The 21,603-nt window shown below is 38.4% G+C and overlaps 4 protein-coding genes across 4 annotated transcripts; 3 read left to right on the forward strand and 1 right to left on the reverse strand.

Annotated features, from left to right (window-relative positions):
• The first annotated feature begins 385 nt into the window (after positions 1-385).
• On the forward strand, positions 386-5,326 carry rdh12l (retinol dehydrogenase 12, like). The gene is made up of 7 exons (XM_051882489.1): positions 386-551; positions 859-971; positions 1,064-1,219; positions 1,290-1,394; positions 1,483-1,692; positions 2,095-2,287; positions 4,868-5,326. The coding sequence occupies exons 1-7, from the start codon at positions 538-540 to the stop codon at positions 4,968-4,970; spliced, it is 894 nt and encodes a 297-aa protein (XP_051738449.1). The 5' UTR covers positions 386-537; the 3' UTR covers positions 4,971-5,326.
• A 2,409-nt stretch (positions 5,327-7,735) lies between these two features.
• On the forward strand, positions 7,736-8,835 carry LOC127506222 (patched domain-containing protein 3-like). Its single transcript, XM_051882490.1, has one exon. It carries the CDS (start codon positions 8,024-8,026, stop codon positions 8,822-8,824), a length of 801 nt encoding a protein of 266 aa, XP_051738450.1. The 5' UTR covers positions 7,736-8,023; the 3' UTR covers positions 8,825-8,835.
• A 507-nt stretch (positions 8,836-9,342) lies between these two features.
• Positions 9,343-13,577, forward strand: LOC127506220 (patched domain-containing protein 3-like). Its single transcript, XM_051882488.1, has 3 exons — positions 9,343-9,460; positions 10,705-10,850; positions 10,946-13,577. The coding sequence occupies exons 2-3, from the start codon at positions 10,787-10,789 to the stop codon at positions 12,895-12,897; spliced, it is 2,016 nt and encodes a 671-aa protein (XP_051738448.1). The 5' UTR covers positions 9,343-9,460; positions 10,705-10,786; the 3' UTR covers positions 12,898-13,577.
• A 463-nt stretch (positions 13,578-14,040) lies between these two features.
• On the reverse strand, positions 14,041-21,469 carry pks1 (polyketide synthase 1). The gene is made up of 6 exons (XM_051881878.1): positions 20,958-21,469; positions 20,720-20,873; positions 20,473-20,633; positions 20,186-20,389; positions 19,921-20,102; positions 14,041-19,780 (listed from the first exon to the last, which is right to left on the reverse strand). Exons 1-6 carry the CDS (start codon positions 21,004-21,006, stop codon positions 14,237-14,239), a joined length of 6,294 nt encoding a protein of 2,097 aa, XP_051737838.1. The 5' UTR covers positions 21,007-21,469; the 3' UTR covers positions 14,041-14,236.
• Positions 21,470-21,603: the final 134 nt, after the last annotated feature.

Here is a 21,603-nt window from a genome sequence, read left to right on the forward strand (position 1 = left end):
TAGAGAACATGATATTGCTGATAAGTATAATATAATATAAGCTTTAAAAAAAAAAAAAATAGAAACATGCAAAGTATTACAATTTTAGCCCACTGTATAAAAATGTTAACCTCAAGCAAATATTTAAACGCCTGCTTATTTCTTTATTATACATCTACTGCCATCTCCTGGTTAAACTAAGAATCACGTGATCTAGTCATTAAAAAAAGTAAAATATGCCTTCTCTCAGTTTTTTCAGATAGTATTAATTATATTTACGTTGACATATAATAAATATAAAAGTCTAGAATATGTTTGGCTTCAAGAATTAACGTATAAATAGAATAAAAAATAAAAATACGTAAAAAAGGGCCGGGTTTACTGTCTCTGACCAATCCCAAACTACAACTCCACGAGTCTTCCTTGTACGGCATCTGACTCCTCCCACTAGCGACAGTGCGAGCGTTTTGATTTGAGCTACTCTGTTTTTTTCTGTTTAATCGCACTAAGTTGTTTTATAAACTTTCTTTTTTGTTTCTGGATACAGATCATCTTAAAATGCAAGCACTAAGGTATGGACAGAACGATATATATTATATTTCATAGCTGTTATTATTATAGTAGACGTTGGCAGTGAAATGTTGCACAATACAGCTGTGTCGAGGAAGTTATGTTAAAGGGATTTTCATTCATATGATGAAAATATTTCAGATGGTTTGAATCCAGGACAGACCAGACATGACTGGGCAAAAACCAAGGATTATTAAAACATATGTTTTATTACTATTTCATTGAGCACGCGAAACTAGTTGACATATCAAACCAACGCCCAAGTTGAGCAATATGAAAAATAATTACCTTTATCCTTTTTCCCCTCAGAAATATGTTTCGTTCGTGGTCATCCGATGCCAGACTTGACGGTAAAACTGTTATAATTACTGGAGCTAACACTGGAATTGGCAAAGAGACAGCCATTGACCTGGCAAAGAGAGGTAGGCAACCCTATTTCTATAAAGTTTAATATTAATATAATTGTCATATGGAAAATTGTTGTCTTTCTGGCTTTCTTCTGTCTTGTCTTTAGGAGCACGGATCATTATGGCTTGCAGAGATACAGAGAAAGCAGATGCAGCCCTGAAGGAAGTTAAGGATGTTTCAGGAAACCAGGATGTTGTCACCAGAAGGCTTGACCTGGCAGATTCCAAATCAATCAGAGAATTTGCAGAGAACATCAATAAAGGTGAGTTATAAAGTTCCTTTATAAATGTCTTCCTTATATAGCGCTACACTGATGCTATATTGTCTTTCAGAGGAGAAACAAGTCAACATCTTAATTAGTAACGCTGGTGTGATGGCTTGTCCTCACGGAAAGACTGCAGATGGTTTTGAAATGCAAATAGGGGTGAACCACTTGGGTAAGCATATCTAATTTAACCGAATCGGTCACCATTTTTAACCCTACAAGAATTAAGAGCGACATCAGAGCTGTCCTTCTTCCTGTAGGTCACTTCCTGTTGACTTACCTGTTATTGGATTTGATTAAAAGATCAACGCCAGCAAGAATCATTAATATCTCGTCCATGGCACACCAGTGGGGGACCATCAACTTAGAGGACCTCAACAGTGAGAAGAACTACGATAAACAGAAAGCCTACACCCAGAGCAAGCTGGCAAACGTTCTGTTCACGCGCTCGTTGGCCAAAAGACTTGAAGGTCTGTCTCATAAAAAAAGGACATTTACATTGCTTGTTTTGTTTTGTTTTTTAATATAAATGTTGTTTTTTATGTGTTTAAGCACAATGTTTTTAATTTTTTTTATTTTATTCTTGTATTAGTGTCAGAAATTAATCTTTAATTTTTTTTCGCTCAATTAACTTTTTTAATACCACTTAAATGCCTAAACCATCTTTATAGAACTAAAATAGATTATTAAATATATTAAAATAAAATTTAAAATAATATTATAAAATGTTATATAACAGATTAAAACATTTTTAAATTAATTTCTGTGCCATTTCTGACCCTGTCCTGGGATGTGCATTTGTAATTATCGTTATTTTATTTAAAAAATATGATAAATGCCGCTTTCTCGTCTGGTCTTGTGTGGCGTCTCAGGTACTGGAGTAACAGCGTATGCTCTCCATCCTGGTGTGGTTCAGACTGATCTGTGGAGGCACTTGAATAAAGTTCAACAAGCCGCCATGTGGTTGGCAAAGCCCTTCACCAAAACATCTGTGCAGGGAGCTCAGACCACCATCTACTGTGCCGTGGCCCCTGAACTGGAGACAGAGAGCGGCAAATATTACAGGTCAGTGGATTTTCATCGCAATCTCAGCAAAAGAATTGTACCTAAATTGCAGTATGTAACACATACCCTACCAAAGTACAGCATACACAAAGTCCAATAGGGCATGTTCTGTTATCATTCAATTCAACAACATTATCATACAGCATTCAGTTACTGCTGATAAACTTTTAACTATGATGTCATGATGTTTCATAAAACTAACAGCTACAGTTCAGTCATGTTTTAAATAGTCTGTTAGAGATTGCTTAATTTGAGCCGGATCCTGTTCTGGAAAATGTCAGATTTTGGATTTGAATTTGGTTTTAAATGATACTGTGACAGTGTATGCGTATGAGAGTGACAGAATGAGAGCCAAATTATGCAGATATATTTGGAGGTTATGTTTTGCCATTGGCCCTGAACATATTTTTGACCAATCAGCTTTCTTAGGGTGTGTTTGCTTTGATCAAAACGAATCCTTGTGCGATTGCTCTGTTAGTGCGGTTCATTTGAACAAGTGTGAACGCTGCCATCCGAACCCTAGCGTGCACCAAACAAGCAGACCGAGACCTATCTTTTCAGCGGTCTCGGTCTGCTTGTTTGGTGCACGCTAGGGTTCGGATAGCAGCTTCCAAACGAACTCTGATGCAGTTCCACTGAAATATGAACGCAACACGGACCAAAGACATGTAAACGAACCAAAAACATGACATGATGCCACAAGATGGGAACCTGTTTTTTCTCATCATAGTCGTGAACTGCGTCTCCTCGCAGCAGATTTTTGTTTGTGTGTGTTATGGAGTGATTCCTGCTGCTGTTTGGACTCCTTTACACTTTTTATAAGCTCTTCACGAATTGTCAGCTGGTCAAAATACCTTCATATCTAGGCTATGCACATACAACAAGTGCATTTAGCCCAGCACAGCATTGTTTTGGATGTTCGATAAGTTCCGTCACAAAATATACGCCATAAAAGCCGACCAATCATGCTGTGAACGTATATCTGTGCCTTTAGGTTCGGTGTTAAAAATGCCAATGTGAATGCTAAGCGGACCAGGACTAAATGTTTTTTGTTTAGTTTTTTGGTCCGGTTCAAACGAACCAAGCGAACCGAACTACAAGTGTGAACACACCCTTAAAGGGTTAGTTGACCCAAAAATGAAAATTCTGTCATTAATTACTCACCCTCATGCTGTTCCACACCCGTAAGACCTTCGTTCATCTTCGGAACGCAAATTAAGATATTTTTGTTGAAATCTGATGGCTCCGTGAGGCCTGCATAGCCAGCAATGACATTTCCTCTCTCAAGATCCATTAATGTACTAAAAACATATTTAAATCAGTTCATATGAGTACAGTGGTTCAATATTAATATTATAAAGCGACGAGAATATTTTTGGTGTGCCAAAAAAACAATTAACGACTTGTATAATGATGGCCGATTTCAAAACATTGCTTCATTAAGCTTCGGAGCGTTATGAATCTTTTGTGTTGAATCATGATTCGGATCGCGTGTCAAACCGTCAAACTGCTGAAATCACGTGACTTTGGCGCTCCGACCCGCTGATTCGACACAAAAGATTCATAATGCTCTGAAATGAAAATTCTATCATTAATTACTTACCCTCATGTCGTTCCACACCCGTAAGACCTTCGTTAATCTTCGGAACGCAAATTAAGATATTTTTGTTGAAATCCGATGGCTCAGTGAGGCCTGCATAGCCAGCAATGACATTTCCTCTCTCAAGATCCATTAATGTACTAAAAACATATTTAAATCAGTTCATGTGAGTACAGTGGTTCAATATTAATATTATAAAGCGACAAGAATATTTTTGGTGTGCCAAAAAAACAATTAATGACTTGTATAATGATAGCCGATTTCAAAACATTGCTTCATTAAGCTTCGGAGCATTATGAATCTTTTGTGTCGAATCATGATTCGGATCGCGTGTCAAACTGCTGAAATCACGTGACTTTGGCGCTCCGAACCACTGATTCGACACAAAAGATTCATAACGCTCCGAAGTTTATTTATCAAGCGAGCAGGGCAACCACCCAGTAGAGCGTTACAGTAATCTAGCTTTGAGGTCATGAACGCATGAACTAACTGTTCTGCATTTGTCATTGAGAGCATATGTCGTAGTTTAGATATATTTTTAAGATGGAAGAATGCGGTTTTACAGAAGCTAGAAACATGGCTTTCAAATGAAAGATAACTAATCAGGATAGCAGAAGACATGAGCAATGGGAGTTAGATCAGTCAGAATCAGAAATCAGTGTAATGGAATAGGCAACGACGTTGTCGGTGAGAGAGAATGATACTGATCAACTGAATGATATTTGGTCTCGACGTAGCTATATACATAACATAATAATACACTAGGCTGTAGATATGGCCCATGCAGAAATTTGTGAATGATGCTTTTATAGATGCGCCATCACCATTTAGTGACGTCATGTTCCCGTATGTTTTGGGAAAACTAAAGTTGTATGGTCAGTGTTGGTCAACAGCGCCTTTTAATTGCTGTTTTTGATCCGGCAATTATTCATGTACAAGTTAAGCACTGCTGTTAGACCTGTCTTCTGCTCTCCTCGCAGTGACTGTGCACCTGCTAAATGCTCCCAGGCTGCCATGGATGATGAGACGGCCCAGCGCCTCTGGGAACTCAGCTGTAAGATGCTCGGCATCACATGGGAATGAAAACTCAACTCTCTTCCTGATGACTTCAAGTTTTATTGCAGTCTGCCTGAGATCAGCCCATCTGTCAAAATGAGAAATACTAATACTTAATATTAACATAATATCAAAAAGAGAACTGGCATGAAAGACAAAGCAAATATGGTGGGCTTTACATTATGTGAAATTTAAAACATTTTTTTGGTCTCAGGTTGCTTATATATAATAAAGGTACATATTTATGCACTAATTTATATATTAGATTAAATAAATGCCAGATTCAGGCAGTTGAAAATGCAAAGTATATGTGAATATTTTTAATACATTTCCATTTTTGTGTCCTGGTATTAATTTGCAATAAAAAGTTTTGTATGACCCAAGGAGAATATATTTTGTAAATATTTGCACATTTATTTGTATTAATATGTGCATACTGTACTTTACATTTTACATTTTTTTTGCTAAAGAAAAAACGTTTTAAAACATAATATGTTAATAATATGTTACATAAAATATAAAGATGCCAGTTCAGCAACTCTTGCAGCTCTGCTCTCTTCCTGACTCGGTCACCATGACAATCTCTCATCTCTACTCTCACCCTGAGCCAGTCACCATGACAACCTCTAATCAGCTCTGCCTTCCCTTGACCCGATCACCATGAACAACCGCTAATGGCATCTCTGCTTCCCCTGACCTAGTCCCCTTGACAACCTTCAACTGCAGCTTTTCTCTCCTTGTAACCCGTCACCATGACAACAACTCATTGCCTAAATATAGTGTGATGCAGGGGAATATGAAAAATGGTCACTAGCACCACCTAGTGGCCACCAAAAATTGACATTGTCATATCTTACTTCTCTAAAACTGCAACATTAAATTATTATGATTATTATTTGATGAAATTATTTCAACCAAACAGATGTGTGTGTGAACATTTTCCAAGTAGGCACTGTAAAATATAAGAGTTGTACAAGTAAAACAGTGTGGTAATAATTTGAGGCCCCTACTGGCAAATCACAAGCACTATGAGAATCGAAGCCACTTTTGTTGGGGCAATTAACCACTGAGGTAATTGAAAGGCATGAATGGAGCTCTGTGTTCAGTAATGAACTTGCATGTCATTCTCTCCTCACATCACTCTCTCCCGATGGAGCAAAAGGAGCAGAAACCGCGACGTAAGTCCTGTTTCCTTGAATCAGTTTATATTTCTAACATATAGCATTTGAGCTGTAGTTTATATTCAGGGATGTTAGCCTATTATTCATTCACTCTTAAAAATAAAGGTTCCAATTAGAACCAAGTTTTACAGTCTGGTGGCCATATGAGAACCATTCACACAAACTTTTTATTCTCTAGTTTTTTAGAAAATCATCTTGCTTTAAAGACCCCAGAAACCAATATACTGACCTGAAGAACCAATAATGTGACAGAAAGAATGTTTTTAAAGGTGCGTTCACATCATGTCGTAATTACCATAACGATTTTGAACTGTAAAAAGCCTTCAGATGCTTGTAGAACTTGCAATTATAACGTGTAAACTCGTAATTTTCTGAGAGCTACGACTTGTACCACCTGACCACAGCAGATTTAAAGGGTTAGTTCACCCAAAAATGAAAATTCTGTCATTAATTACTCTCCCTCATGTTTTTCCACACCTGTAAGACCTTCGTTCATCTTCAGAACACAAATTAAGATATTTTTGATAAAATCCGATGGCTCAGTGAGGCCTCCATTGCCAGCAAGATAATTAACACTTTCAATGCCCGGAAAGCTACTAAAGACATATTTAAAACAGTTCATGTGACTTCAGTGGTTCAAGCTTAATGTTATGAAGCGACGAGAATACTTTTTGTGCGCCAAAAAAACAAAATAACGACTTTATTCAACAATATCTAGTGATGGGCGATTTCAAAACACTGCTTCATGAAGCTTTACGAATCTTTTGTTTCGAATCAGTGGTTCGGAGCGTGTATCAAACTGCCAAAGTCACGTGATTTCAGTAAACGAGGCTTTGTTACGTCATAAGTGTTTCGAAATGTTTCGAAATTTCAATGGTTCACGTGACTTTGGCAGTTTGATACATGCTCTGAACCACTGATTCGAAACAAAAGATTCGTAAAGCTTCGAAGCTTCATGAAGCAGTGTTTTGAAATCGCCCATCACTAGATATTGTTGAATTAATGACAGAATTTTCATTTTTTAGTGAATTAACCCTTCAAGGTGTGTTCGACTTGAAGCGGCGATCTGTGTATGACTTCAAAGTACCGCGAGAGCGATTCGAAAGCATACGGAGCTTTATTTACGGTAATTACAAGATGGCGCGAATGCAGCATAATCTCCAAAGAACCACACAATGCCAACTCAGCCCTATACAGCAAAATGTTTTTGATAAGAAGAGGATTCTTTGCTGAATCTGATGTACTTCAAAGAATTGTTAAAGAATCTTTATTTATGAGAGTGTTGGCAACTTTTTTTCAAATAGCCTATAGGCCTATATTAATTATAATGTTTTCAGCAAGAAATTGAGCTTTTTATGAAATACAGATCAGATCATGTGACTTATTATTTAATGTTCTGGGAACACTGTAACAATATCTTTAACAAATAGGTCTATAATTTAATTTATAATTATAATTTAATTTCACTACTGTTAATAGTGCGCCCTTTTATAGCAGTAGATAATAATGCTGCAACATTCAAAAAGATTTTAATAAAATAAAATAATGCTAAATAATTTATTTTATTATGCATAATAACTCATACGCATAGAAAAACAGAAATTAACACTGCTTAATTTGCGTTTGTTATTATTTTGTCAGTCTAAATATAATTTTCTGCATGTGCCCGTCAGTGGTCGCTCTCGGCTTATTCCCTGTAGATTTTCACGCAAAAATGCGTCAGGATATTCAAATACCCCGCATGCATTATGCTCTTTCTAAATCTACTTTTAACTAGTTTATATAGCTAGTTATAACTTTAAAAGTTCAACCACAATTCTGATACAGAGAAACTGAGCTTTACGTTAATTTAATTTATTTAGAACAGCTTTTTCCCCTCTTAACTTTTAATCTTTCAAAATGCCGGTGAACATGGCTGGATGCACCACAGACTGCGTGGAGAAGCCGATCTCCATCTGCTTCCAGAAGTTCGGCCGCTTTGTGGGAACTTACCCGTGGTGGTTCTTCATCTCTCCTCTGTTGATCTCTGCGGTGTTGGGGAGTGGGTTTTATTTCTTAGAAGATCGTGAGGCCAATGACATTGAGGATCAGTTCACACCTGTGAACGGTCCTGCCAAGCTGGAGAGGCAGTTTGTGCAGGAAAACTTCCCGCAGAACGACTCGGTGTTCTCCAACCAAAGACTCTACACGGATGGAGTTTACGCATCCTTCATAGCGGTGTCAACATCCTCCAACATCCTCACAGATGCTGCCTTTCAGGAGATAGTCACTTTAGACAGGAAGGTCAAGGAGCTGAATGTGTCCATGGGTCACGAGGTGCTCACTTTCGAGGGACTTTGCGCAAGACGATACAAGAAATGCATACCGAATAAGATACTGGATATTTACAAATATTATGGGAAAAATTTAGAAAAGACCGAACTCACTTTCCCGTTCTTTCGTTTCGGATTCGCGTACATTTTCCTGGGCTATTCTGTTGGTGGAGTGGATTTAAACTCTTCTGTTATTAAAAGTGCAAAGGCAGTGCGACTGTTGTATTTCCTGAAGGAGGATAATCGTACCAGAACAGATTTATGGCTGAATGAATTCCTTAAGGTTTTTCCATCTAATTTATCATTAAACTTCATTAAGGTAGGTCATATTTTATTTATGTACTGTTTGAGGACTGGTAATCGGGGGCTAGTTGTCACAGGCCTATAATATTGTAACATCCGTCTTTAAACTAAAATCATATAATATATTTTGCAATAGCTCTTGATTTTACAAGTGAACTATAGATTGATATGGGTTCTCAAAAGTTTTTTGTTTATGTTTTCAAAAAATGTTGAGGCAGTTTGTCACATTTTAAATGTTATAATTTTATACAATTCAATAAATTCTGTTGGTTGAAAAATTTTACTGTTTAAATTTTGCTTAAAAATCATTAAATGTAAATGTAATAGGTATTACTGCCAGATTTCCATTGTGACAACTTACCCCTTATGCTGTGACAACAACATGCACCCCCTATTGGACAAGCTTTGCTAAATGAACTGAAATATAATTTTCCTGGGCAATATCTGTGGAAATGTTTAGTTTATGTATCCCTGTCATATTGCAGCTGACAGCAGTTGTTTAAAATTAGTTTAAGTTCATTGAAATGTTCTTGTGATGCAACTATTATTATTAGCTAAATCTGAAATGATGATGTCAATATGATAATTTGTATCCTCAGGTGACCTATTCCACATCTCTGTCAAGGCAGGTGGAATTTGAGGCAAACACAAAGGATGTGATTCCCCTCTTCTCTATCACATACATTATTGCCATTGCATTCTCAATTCTCTCTTGTTTGAGGTATGTTAATAGTTAGGTTTATTTTAATGCGCACCTGATTTTTCCAGGGCTTCTGAGTAGATGTTTTACATGTACACGTTTACACTGTGTTATGACTTAAATGTTCTGAGTGGTGATGGGAACTTGATCGGATCTTCAAATCTATAAGTTATTTCGCTCGACTGAGCGGAGTTAAATTAATGTTGTATTTTAAATAGCCAAATACGTCCACATACACGATCTTTGCTCATATTCCAAATTTGGAAATCATTATAATGCAGCCAAATATATATTACGTGAAACAGAAATGATTAGTTCACTTTTCGAGTCTATGACATCCAAAGTATGTAAGGTAGTACAACTAGATCTCTTTTATTGAATCCAAAAGGTTTTATATTTTGCTACATATAAAGGCATTTTAAATATTTTGAAGTGTCAAAAGGTCATTCGGTTTAACCGTCCAAAGGCCAATACAGCCATTTCATTTGTGATTAAAATATCTTAAAATGTAATAAATGTATATATTTTTCATTCTGGCATGATTTTATAACATTGTATATCAACATAGTGCAAAATGGAATTAAAATTATGTGTAGAAGTCGTCGCTTTGTTATGAGAAAGAATATCCAGAAAAATTCATTTAGTTGATGTCATTCGGAGTAACCAATATAAAGGGACCATTTTGGAACAAATCATGCAGTCAATATCATGTGACAGGATGTGACATCATTCAGACACCTGCAAAGGACCACGTGGTCATGAAGCAAAGTAATTAACTCTCTTTTAACTATTTGAAAAATTAATGTTTTCACTTGCTCATACGCATGTCCCGAAACATCAGGTCATTCGGTACAACCGCTATAAAACATGGAAAATGTTGTAATATTTTAAAAACTTGTATTAAATATAAAATGTTTGATTGTCCTTTTGCTAGCTAGCTACATATCAGCCTGTTAGCATTGTTTGAAAATATCGTCATTTGGTATAACCAAAAGTGTCATTCGGTAAAACCGAAATTTTGGTTAAACCGAATGACTTTTTTGGTGACAAATTTTGTCCATCTTGTAAAAAATGACAAAATCAGTGTTAATTGATTATAAAAACCACATAATCTCATTGTTAACACTTAGTAAAACTTCAAAATTAATTATATCTCCATTATGTTTTTTTACACTTTTGAAAACCTTATTCAACAATGACCCACATATGTTGTATTTAACCCAGAGAAATTCTTTTAAAAATATCTATTTTGTCTGTTTTTCCAGGTTTGACTGTGTCAGAAATAAAGTATGGGTTGCCACATTTGGAGTGTTCTCCGCTGGACTGGCTGTTCTGTCCTCTTTTGGGATGATGTTACACATTGGCGTCCCATTTGTCATGACTGTTGCTAATTCTCCATTCCTGATATTAGGTAATAACTTTGAAGCATCACTATAAAACCAGTTCTGTACTATGTTAATGTATATTATCAGATTAAACAGGGATTTTCTGATGTGTTTTAAATAGGGATCGGAGTGGACGACATGTTTATCCTCATCTCCTGCTGGCAGCAGACGAATGTTCACGATCAAGTAGAGACTCGCCTTGCCAAAACGTACAAAGAGGCGGCCATTTCGATCACCATCACCACCCTCACGGACGTGCTCGCTTTCTACATCGGCCTCATGACGCCTTTCCGCTCTGTCCGCTCCTTCTGCTTGTACACCAGCACTTCCATCCTCTTCTGCTACATCTACAGCATCACATTTTTCGGAGCTTTCCTCGTTCTTAACGGACGGCGAGAGAACAGCAACAAGCACTGGCTGACCTGCAAGGAAGTACCAGAGGAGTGCCCTGTGGGTCAGTCAAAGTGGTATGAATTATGTTGCGTGGGAGGCGCTTACGACCCTCAAACTGGCAAGGAGGAGGTTCAGCCCATGAATCACTTCTTTAAAAAATACTACGGCCCTTTTCTGACAAAATCGTGGATGAAGGTCTTTGTGATTGTGTTTTATTGCATCTATTTGATTATCAGCATTTATGGCTGCTTCCAAATTCAAGAAGGAATCGATCTTCGTAATTTGGCAGCTGATGATTCTTATGTGGTAAAATACTATGACAACGAGAAGGCATATTTCTCTGAATATGGGCCAAATATCATGGTTGTCATCCGACGGGAATTTCCATATTGGGATGAAAAGTACATGTCAGATCTTGAAACTTGCATTGAAGATTTCAAAAATTTGTCTTTCATTGAAAAGGATATATTCACCTCCTGGATCAAATCATACAAGTACTACGGAAATCACACGAAACTCAATCTGAGTACTGAAGATGTCTTTAAAGATAATTTGGGAACATTTCTGCGTTTTTATACCGATTTCAAACAGGACGTCAATTTCACTAACAACTCCATCCACGCGTCTCGCTTATTCATCCAAACCGTAAACATCTCTACCGCCCTGGATGAGATGAATATGTTGAATAAATTAAGAGAGACAGCACAAAAGTGCCCTGTTCCTTTACTAGTTTACCACCCTGCCTTCATCTACCATGACCAGTATGCGGTGATAGTCATCAACACCATCCAGAACATTGCTGTTACGACAGCCGTAATGTTGCTCATCTCCCTTCTCCTCATCCCAAACCCTCTATGCTCTCTCTGGGTGACTTTTTCTATCGCATCTGTCATTGTAGGGGTCACTGGGTTCATGGCATTATGGGATGTTAACTTAGACACTATCTCGATGATCATTCTTGTTGTCTGCATTGGTTTTTCTGTAGACTTCTCTGCTCATATATCTTATGCCTTTGTCTCCAATAAGAAGCCCAGTGCGAATGAAAAGGCAGTGGAGGCCTTGTTTAATTTAGGTTACCCTATTTTGCAGGGGGCTGTGTCTACTATTCTTGGGGTGGTAGTATTGTCTGCTTCGAAGAACTACATCTTTAGAACTTTCTTTAAAATCATGTTCTTGGTAATCTTATTTGGTCTCTTCCATGGCTTAACTTTTATCCCAGTTTTTCTGACCTTTTTTGACATATGTAGTGGCACACCAGCTAAGAAGAAATCAGGCCCAGAAGAGCAGGCCATGAAGAACAGCCACGGCAATAATGTTCAAGCGGTGGCAAAGGATGGTGAGGTGAAAGAACGGGAAATTTACGTCAGTCACAATTTTCAACCCGACAACCACCGAACGTGTCAGTCTCAGCCGTGCTCTGCATTATGGATGATAACCGGCGGCAATAATCATCATGTCCAAGATAATCGTATGTGTGTGGCAAGCACCATCCCAATGTTCAGAGTGGACAGTCAGACCTATGAGGTTCACATGTATACACCCTCTGATGATGCCATGTTAAGAGTCAACTGTCAATCAAAACACAGCTCTGAAGGTCAAAACTGTGTTTTAGGAAACAGCAACCACATTCAAGATTCAAATGTTCCCACTCTTAATGGTTCTGATTTGGCCATTCTGTAAAATCCTTATACTTCATTTTCTTCCAAATACATCCCGTTTGTATGTGTAACACCTTTTATATGTTTAAATTAAAATTACTAATGTAATTTTACTATTGTACTAATGTAATGTAAATCAACAAGACGACAGCATGGCACCTTTTTACAAAAATACATCTGGGCCAATGGTTTTAGGACTTTTTAAGGGTTTCAGGAGTTAGTAATGCTGGCATTAATCTGTAAAAGAAAAAAAACAAATGTTAAAAAGCAACAAAAAAAAAAGCGTTTAAAAATATGTTTACAAAATGCATCACAGATGTAAGCAATGTACACCTAAATGAAATTACCATCTTCATTTATGAAACACAAGCATAACAAATGTGTAAATCATTCATAAAACCATTTTTAATTGTCAGATTCAGTTGAAAGCAACAATTTATGTAAAAATGGATTTATGAACAATTTACACAGAACTTCATTGTTTCATGAATGAGCCCCAATCTCTCAGAAAATATTTAAATGTCTTATTTTTGCAGGGTATGTGAATATTAATATTTCTATTTAGTTATAAAAGTACAATTATGTAGTTTTTCTTTTTTTTTGTGAAATAAACTAACTGAATGCACATGTGTAACCATACTTTGCTCTGTATTTATGAGAGGTTTGCATTGTTTTCTTATGGATTGTTTGTGTAAAAGCTTATTAAAGACATAATACACAAATTTTAATTATTTTTATTGGCTCATTTCAATAACCACAAATTGATTATATTTCCACTGTTTTAAAAGCTATATTTTCCCTTTGCTTCTGTAGTGCACGTGACGTGCTGTTCTGCTTTCCTTGAGAAAAGAGGATTGCCTGAATAAGGATAAAGAACTATAAATATTTTCATCTTTTACACCAGTTTTGTTTAGTATTTTTCATATTTATGAATGGTAGATTAATATCATTTTAGGGAGAATTTAAATTTCTATTAAAAACTATTATATTTAGTTCACTCAATGTTTACAGTGTTTCATGAGCCTGTTTCTGCACATAACTTACATGCTTGCATAAAACCCTCAGTGGATTTATTCATTTGGCAGTAAAAAGATGAGACATGCCTAAACTTTGATCTCTGATTCCTTGGTAATATTAGGTCTGGGAAGGTATAAAATAATCAAAATTGATGTTTGAAATCAAGATTTTATTGTGGTTTAGTATGTCACTCATAATACCATGGTTAAGCTTGCAACAATTAAGCAATGCAGCATTTCATAAAGTGGTTTAGTTAAAACAAGTATACTCAAAAAAATAGAAATTTCATTTATATGCATTCATATACAATGTACTATAAGATATCAGAAAGGGATAACTTTCCATTACAGGTGCACAGAAATCTCACAGTCCTCATCTGTGCTCTGTTTTATGAATTCAGCCAATGAGGACAGTGTACTGTTTGGATCAAGCAAAGCAACAAGAGGAATATTCACACCTATCTCTTGAAACAGGCGATTTTGCAGTGTCATAGCCAACATTGAGTCAATTCCTAATGCAGTGAGTGCAGTTTCATTACTAAGATCATCAGTATCAACACTGCAAATTTCAGTCAGAATCCCTTTAACACAGTCATCCACTGATGACTGAACATTTATCCTGGAGTACTCAACAACTGTGTTGTTTTTCAGTTCTTCCTCCACTAAAGCAGACAGGCGAAACTTCAGAGACGCATTCTGAGAGAGGACATGATTCTTCAGGTTCCTGAAATTGAATTTGCAGACCACCTGCTGGGGGTTGTTAGTCAACAGGCAATGCTCTAGTGCTTCATGGATCTCTGTCACATCCATGATCATTAGCCCTTTTGTTTCCAGGAACTTTTGAAAATTGTCTTTGTTCATTAGCAGGCCCAGTTTAAGGGGTCCCCAATTGATTGACTGGCCTGCAAGTCCAATATTGTGTCGGTAGTGACAAAACAAATCCAGAAAAGAATTAGCTGCTGCGTAGTTAGCTTGTGCAGCATTTCCAATGAATGAGGAGATTGAGGAATAGCACACAAAGTAATCAAGTGTCTGGCTGTGCAGAGTGGCAAGGTGAAGATTAAGAGCACCACAGACTTTAGGTTTCAGGACTTTTTGAAAAAGAGACTTATCAAGGGTTTCCAGTAATCCATCATGTAGCACAGCAGCACTGTGGAAGACCCCTCTGATTGGACATAAGGAAAAATGTTTTCCAATCACAGAAATGGCTTCCATCACCTCCTCTGACACAGAGACATCACACTGAAGAGTGAGAATTCTTACCCCGTATTTTTTCTGGAGACAGCTCATTTCCTCTTGTACCTTCTCAGATGGTGCACTCCTTGAGAGAGTGGCAATGCATCCTCCACCCCTGTGGGCAATGAACTTAACAGTTTCAAATCCCAAACCAGAGAGACCACCTGTAACTATGTACACACCTTTCTTTAAGAACAAGTGCTTTGTTCTTGGAAGCAAATGGATGGCAGACATCTTGTTCCTAGTGTCATCACTGGCCAGAGCTATCACGTCCAGAGTGCTTGCACTGAAATAAGATCCAGACTGCTCAAAAGACTGAGGAGGCATACCTTCAGGGGGCACCATCTGAAAAGTACTGCTTTGTATTGATGGCCATGCTTTATGCAAGTGCATTCCCTTTAGCCATTTCTGTAGAAGAGCTCCATGTGCCTTAAGACCTGATTTCTGGAAGATTTTAGACATTTCAAGAGTCTGGAAGCAAGTTCTCTCACTACCCCTCTGAATTCTATTTATTGTAGAGTAGCATGGCTCACGGATGCCACATACTGCAATGATGTGATTTGCATTGACAACACTTACAATGTCTGTCAGAATCAAGGAATCATATGGAGGAAGAATCACAAAGAGAAGACATTGCTTTGTATTTTGGACTAATCCATTTTTTTCAGTCTCTGTAAAAACTCTCCAGCCTGATTTACTTGCTACAAGTGTCAATAACTTGACCAGGGCTGAGTCACGATCAGTAGAGAAGATGCCCAAACTCTTCTGTTGTTTAGACTTGGGTAACACACACTGCAATATCTCCCAGATCAGGACAAAGTATGAAACACATGGTGTATCCTTTAGGAATGGAAGCCTTTTCATTTTGAAACACACATCTTCTGGGACGATGACTTTGGAAGTTGCTTTTACAGGGTAACAACAGACAACATGGTCTCCCACTTTAAGTTTGCTGACATCCTTTCCCACAGCTGTAATGATCCCGCTGAAGTCAAGTGCCAGAAGACTGTGGTTTTGTGTTGTGTGCTTGTTCCAATACATTGTCTGACCAAAGTTTAAGTCTGAAGTACTAACTGGAAAGTAATCGGAAGAGTGCACACATACCTTACTCATCTGAACCTCAATGTTTTTCCTCTCAATAGTGTGGACAGAACACGCTGAAGGCAAAGCCGATAAGCCGGTCATCCTGTAGGGACTGGTTGTCTGCAAAGTGAAGTTCTGGGACTGTAGGGTTTTTGATTCAGTCTTCGCTTCCATAATTGTGGTGACAGGAGTATGAGTTATCACAGCAGAGTAAACTTTCCCTTTGCTGATGAAGACTTCTGGACACTCTTGGGTTTTGTATGAGTTAAGCACATGAGCCAGTGCTTCTATATCCTCTCTTGACACTGTGGAAAGGTCAATGAGCTGGAAAGAAATGCCTGACAACTCCGCAGCACATGCCCTTGTCATGCCAGATAACACAAATCCAGAATTTATACTTTCAACTGTTTCTTCTGCTGACCTGTACGTAATGACACGGATGGAACATGTACGACTGCAGCTTCTTAAAGACAGAACAACCTGACGGTAAAGTTCACAGCTGTCTACCAAGGACTCCAGAATGACTTCAGATTTGAGGTGACTAATATTCTGTACACCCCAGATAAACAGGATCTCCTCCAGTTCCATGTCTGCAGCACTGCATGGAGACTTCAACAGTAATTCTTGGACCTGCAAGGCTGAGATATTTGTTAAATCGGGTGGAGAAACAAATACAGATTTTGGGTGCAAATATGGCTTCAAACCTTTAGCGATACCCAAGGTGTCCTCAAAGACCAAAGCCTTGATTCTACTGGGGAAACTGCTCTCAACATTAATGCCAACCTTCTGGTTATAAAAGAAACATAATTCCCTGATCTGTGCATGTCTTCTCAGAAAATTAATTCTGACATCTCTGAGCTCAATCAACACATGTCCATCTTTGTCAGTGAAACAACCACAAACCTCAAAGTAGTCTGGCATTTCTTTGGTCAATCTCATATACACGAACATCTTTTCACGGGGAGGTGCAGATATAACCATACTACCAATAGCAGAGGGAAATCCAGGCCTGATGGTGCTAGAGACTGATGCTAAAACTGAGGACATTTGCAAGAAGTAATCTAGGACCACTGGGTGCAAGCAATAATCATACAGATGACTGAGTACTGCCTCTGGAATCGTGACACTGGTCACTGCTTCCTTGAATTCTTGTCCGTAATGAATGTCACCGAGTTGTTTGAAGCTGGGCCCGTACTCAAATCCTACATCATTAAGAGTGCTGTACACATCCTTTGCTTCAATGACTGATGGACATCTCTCCAAAACAGCACTGAGGTGAATGGTTTGCTGTTCTATTATAGCCGGTCCCCCTTCATGGCTAATGGTGCCTGATGCATGCACAGTACTAGAGGACTGAACCTGAAATGCGGTTGTGTTCTTGGATGTCTCAACTGTGATTTTCAGTGGAGGGCAGTTTTTAGTTAGAACAAACAAACTTTGAAAGTTCATTGTGAGCTGAAATGAGTTAAGAGGCCTCTTTGGAATAGCAGTTTCCATTACAGATGCAAAAGCCAATTCAACATACAACGCCCCTGGGGCAATGGAGATGCCATTGTTCTTGTGTTCCCAAAGGTAGGAGTTAGTACCTGCTGACAGGTTGCACTTGATCACTTTGCCATCACGTTTACTTGGACTTATCAGTGGATGTGGACTGCGTGAGACTGTGTCATTTCCACGTCTTACGTCCTCAAAGTATACCTCATTTTTTTGATATTCAAATTGATACTTTGGGAAAGCAATAAGCTTTGTTTCAAACCCTTTGTAGAACTCATCCCACTTCACATTGACCCCCAGCTCAAACAGTTTTGATACAGCGGTGAACATGGTCTCGTGGTCTTTATCTGGATGCACTGAAGGGAGCACTGTGGTGTCATTTCCCAGGATCTCCATGATGTTCCTCTGCAGAGCCCGTCTTGGACCAATTTCCACAAAGACTGTGTTCCTTGTGTGGTTGGAAACTGATTTAATTGCTTGTTCAAATGCAACAGGTTTTCGGATGTTTCTTGCCCAGTATTCACCTGTTACAAAGTCCCCTTTATGACACATCTCTCCTGTTACGGTGGAAAAAAGTTCACACTCCATTTCATTCAGAGTTAAATGTCCAATGCTGTCTTTGATTTGCCCCAGTATAGGATCCATCATATGACTATGGTAGGCAGCAGGAACATCCAAGACATGAAGGAACAGGTTCTTGCTCTTAAAAGACTGAAGCTTTTGGTGCACATTATCAATAGCTTCTTTTTCACCTGACAGCACACATGACATAGGACTGTTCACAGCAGCTAGACAAATCTTTCCTGTGTAGGCGGGAAGGATTTCCAGAACATCTGGGACAGCAATGTTACCAATGACCAGCATTCTCCCACCCATCACTTTGGTCTGCAGAGCGCTGCGATGGTAGACAACCTTTACTGCATCCTCAAGAGACAGCAGACCAGAGCAATGAGCTGCAGCAACCTCTCCCACCGAGTGTCCAAGAACAATATCCGGTCTGATGCCCCAGTGTTTCAGAAGGTGAACAATTGCAACCTGGATTGCAAAGAGAAGTGGCTGGACAACATTTGGCTTAGAGAAATCTTCATTGTCATAGCTGCTTGCGATCTTTTGCAAAATACTGGTGCATCTGAACTTCTGAAAGTGGTTTTCCACCTCTTTGACCTTGTCCCTAAAAACAGGTTCTTCTTTCAGTAGCTGCTTACACATTCCCCTATAAGTAATGCCATTACCACAAAATACAAAAACTAACTTCAGGTCCTGCTTTATTGGGGCCAATTTCTTGTTCATGCTAGCTTTGAGTAGTGATTTTAACTCTGACACAGATGATGCAGCAAAGACTTTCCTAAATTTGTGTCTCATGTGGCTTCTTCTGCAGGCAGCTGTATAAGCAAGAGCTTGTAGATCAACTGTCTCATCTACCGAAATCCTCTGATACGTGTCAGCTATGCACAACTGAAGAGATTGATCAGTGGCTGCAGACAGTGGAAGCAGTTTTAGAGGTTCAAGATTGTGGCTGTCAGAGGCTGTAGCACAAACATACTCGCTGATTAAGGCATGGGCATTGGTGCCACCAAACCCAAAGCTGTTTAATCCAGCCATCCTTTTCCTGGATCCAGAGTACAGCCATTTCTCAGCTCTGGTGGGGATTTTAAGATTGAGAGCTTTAGCATCTATGCTGGAATTTTGTGCCGAGTAGAACACAGAGGGGACAATGATTTCGTGCTTCATCATTAAAAGAATCTTTATAAGTCCTGCCACACCTGCTGCAGATTCTGTATGTCCAATGTTACTCTTAACAGAGCCAATAAACAGAGGTCCTGAGCTTGAAGGTCTTGCTTTGGCAATGATTTTTGAGATACTTCCTGCCTCAACTGGATCTCCTGCTGGTGTTCCAGTCCCATGAGCTTCTACATATTGGACATTTACTAGATAATTCTCGGAGGAGTAGATCATGTGCAGTAGAGCCTCCTGCTGGGACATGGATGGTTTGGTGATCGGTGTGACGGTGTGGCCATCTTGGTTTACTGCAGTCTTGTTCACAATGCCCCAAATATGATCAAAGTCCTCAAGAGCCTAAAATGAGAATATGATCAGCTTACTTCCACAAACAACAAACTAAATCTATTACATTTACATTTTTTATAAACCATAACTGAATGTAATATCAATATTATAAATCAGATGTTTTTTTTTTTTAAATGTCAAATATCTACCTTTTTCAAAGGCTTCAGTAGGACTATACCACATCCCTCCCCTCTGCCATAGCCGTCTGCAGTACAGCAGAATGGTTTGCTTGTGCCCTCAGGTGAGATCATCTTTGCCTTGCTGAGGGCCACAAAGACTCGAGGCTCAAGGATGCAGCTGACCCCTCCACACAGAGCCATTTCACAGTCCCCTAGAGATGAGGTAAAACAAGGATGATTAATCGTGTGAATGTCAAGCAATGAACAGACTTTAAAATTAAAACAGTATCATTACCTTGTCTGATTGCCTGACATGCAGAGTGAAGGGCGACAAGGGATGAAGAACATGCGCTGTCAATGGCAAAAGAAGGTCCAGTCAGGTTAAAGACATAGGAAATTCTGTTGGCAGCTATACTCATAGCTGTTCCTGTGCCGTTATAGTGAGTTATTGTGCTGGGACTGTTGTTCAAAAGTGTCTCATAGTCCCTGTTCATAAGACCTGAAATCAAACACAATATATGGTTTCAGTATCCTAAAAACACCCAAAAGTTAAAAATGTGAACTACTTTTATGATGTATTACCTATGTAAACTCCTGTTCGGGTTCCGCTCACTTTTTCTAAGGGTATCCCAGCATCCTCTAGAGCTCGGTATGCACACTGCAGCAACAGTTTCTGCTGAGGGTCCATGTATTCAGCTTCAGCCTCACTGATGCCAAAGAACTTGTGATCAAACTCATTGAATCTGAAATAAGACATATTACTTTATCATTTCACTTTTTTAAGTAACTATACACCTCAAATGTATTATCGTGGACTGATTATTCCTACCCTTCAATGAGTGCAGCTTTGGTCGTCTGTGTTTTTCCTGGTTTACTCTCATCAGGATGAAACCACTCTGATGTATCAAATCTTTCATCTTGAATCTGTACCACACAGTTCCTGCCCTCCACAAGAACTTTCCAGAAACTATCAACACCCTCACCTGTGAAGACAGTAGAGAAGTCATACAAATGCACACAGTATTGTCACAAATAGTATAAGTAGAGTTCATAAACAATATATTTACCTCCTGGGAAGTTGCATCCAATTCCAATGATCGCAATATCATTGTCCATTTTGGCAGTAATTTTTTTTTTTTTTTCAAATGATCATTTTATTTTGTGGTCTCTTCAGAAAAACAAAAACAAGCACAAAAATCTCTGAGCTCAGCTCAGCTGGTCTCCTCATAGTTGGGACCAGTATTTCATCAGTTCCCTACAACGACTAGGCATTTTTATAAAGCCTTTCACAGCTGAAAACCAATGGGAAAACTAATTTCTTTCAACAAAGGGTCTTTAGATGTGCGATCCTTCCTCTTTTAACAAAACTCTGTAATTACAGGCTTGGGTAGAGATATAAAACACTGATTGCAGTTTTCCTCACTGGACACAACAAAGCTATTGTCTCAAAGCTATTGGGGTGAAACTCTAATTAATGATTGCCTTTAAATGGCTTCCATGAAGAAACATTGAGACAATGATGAGAAGGCAGGACATAAATGTGTGTAGACCACCAATTTGAAATAAGATAACCAATGACTATCTCAGCACACCTAACCTGATACCTGTGATTATCAGACTGAATGGTTTACTGCCAGTCAACTATTTTGGACCTTTGAAAAGGATCCAAGACATTTAACCTAATTCATTTCAGCCTGAATCCCAGCTATATAT

The sequence above is a fragment of the Ctenopharyngodon idella genome, chromosome 23 (genome assembly GCF_019924925.1).
Source record: "Ctenopharyngodon idella isolate HZGC_01 chromosome 23, HZGC01, whole genome shotgun sequence".
Lineage (NCBI taxonomy): Eukaryota > Metazoa > Chordata > Actinopteri > Cypriniformes > Xenocyprididae > Ctenopharyngodon > Ctenopharyngodon idella.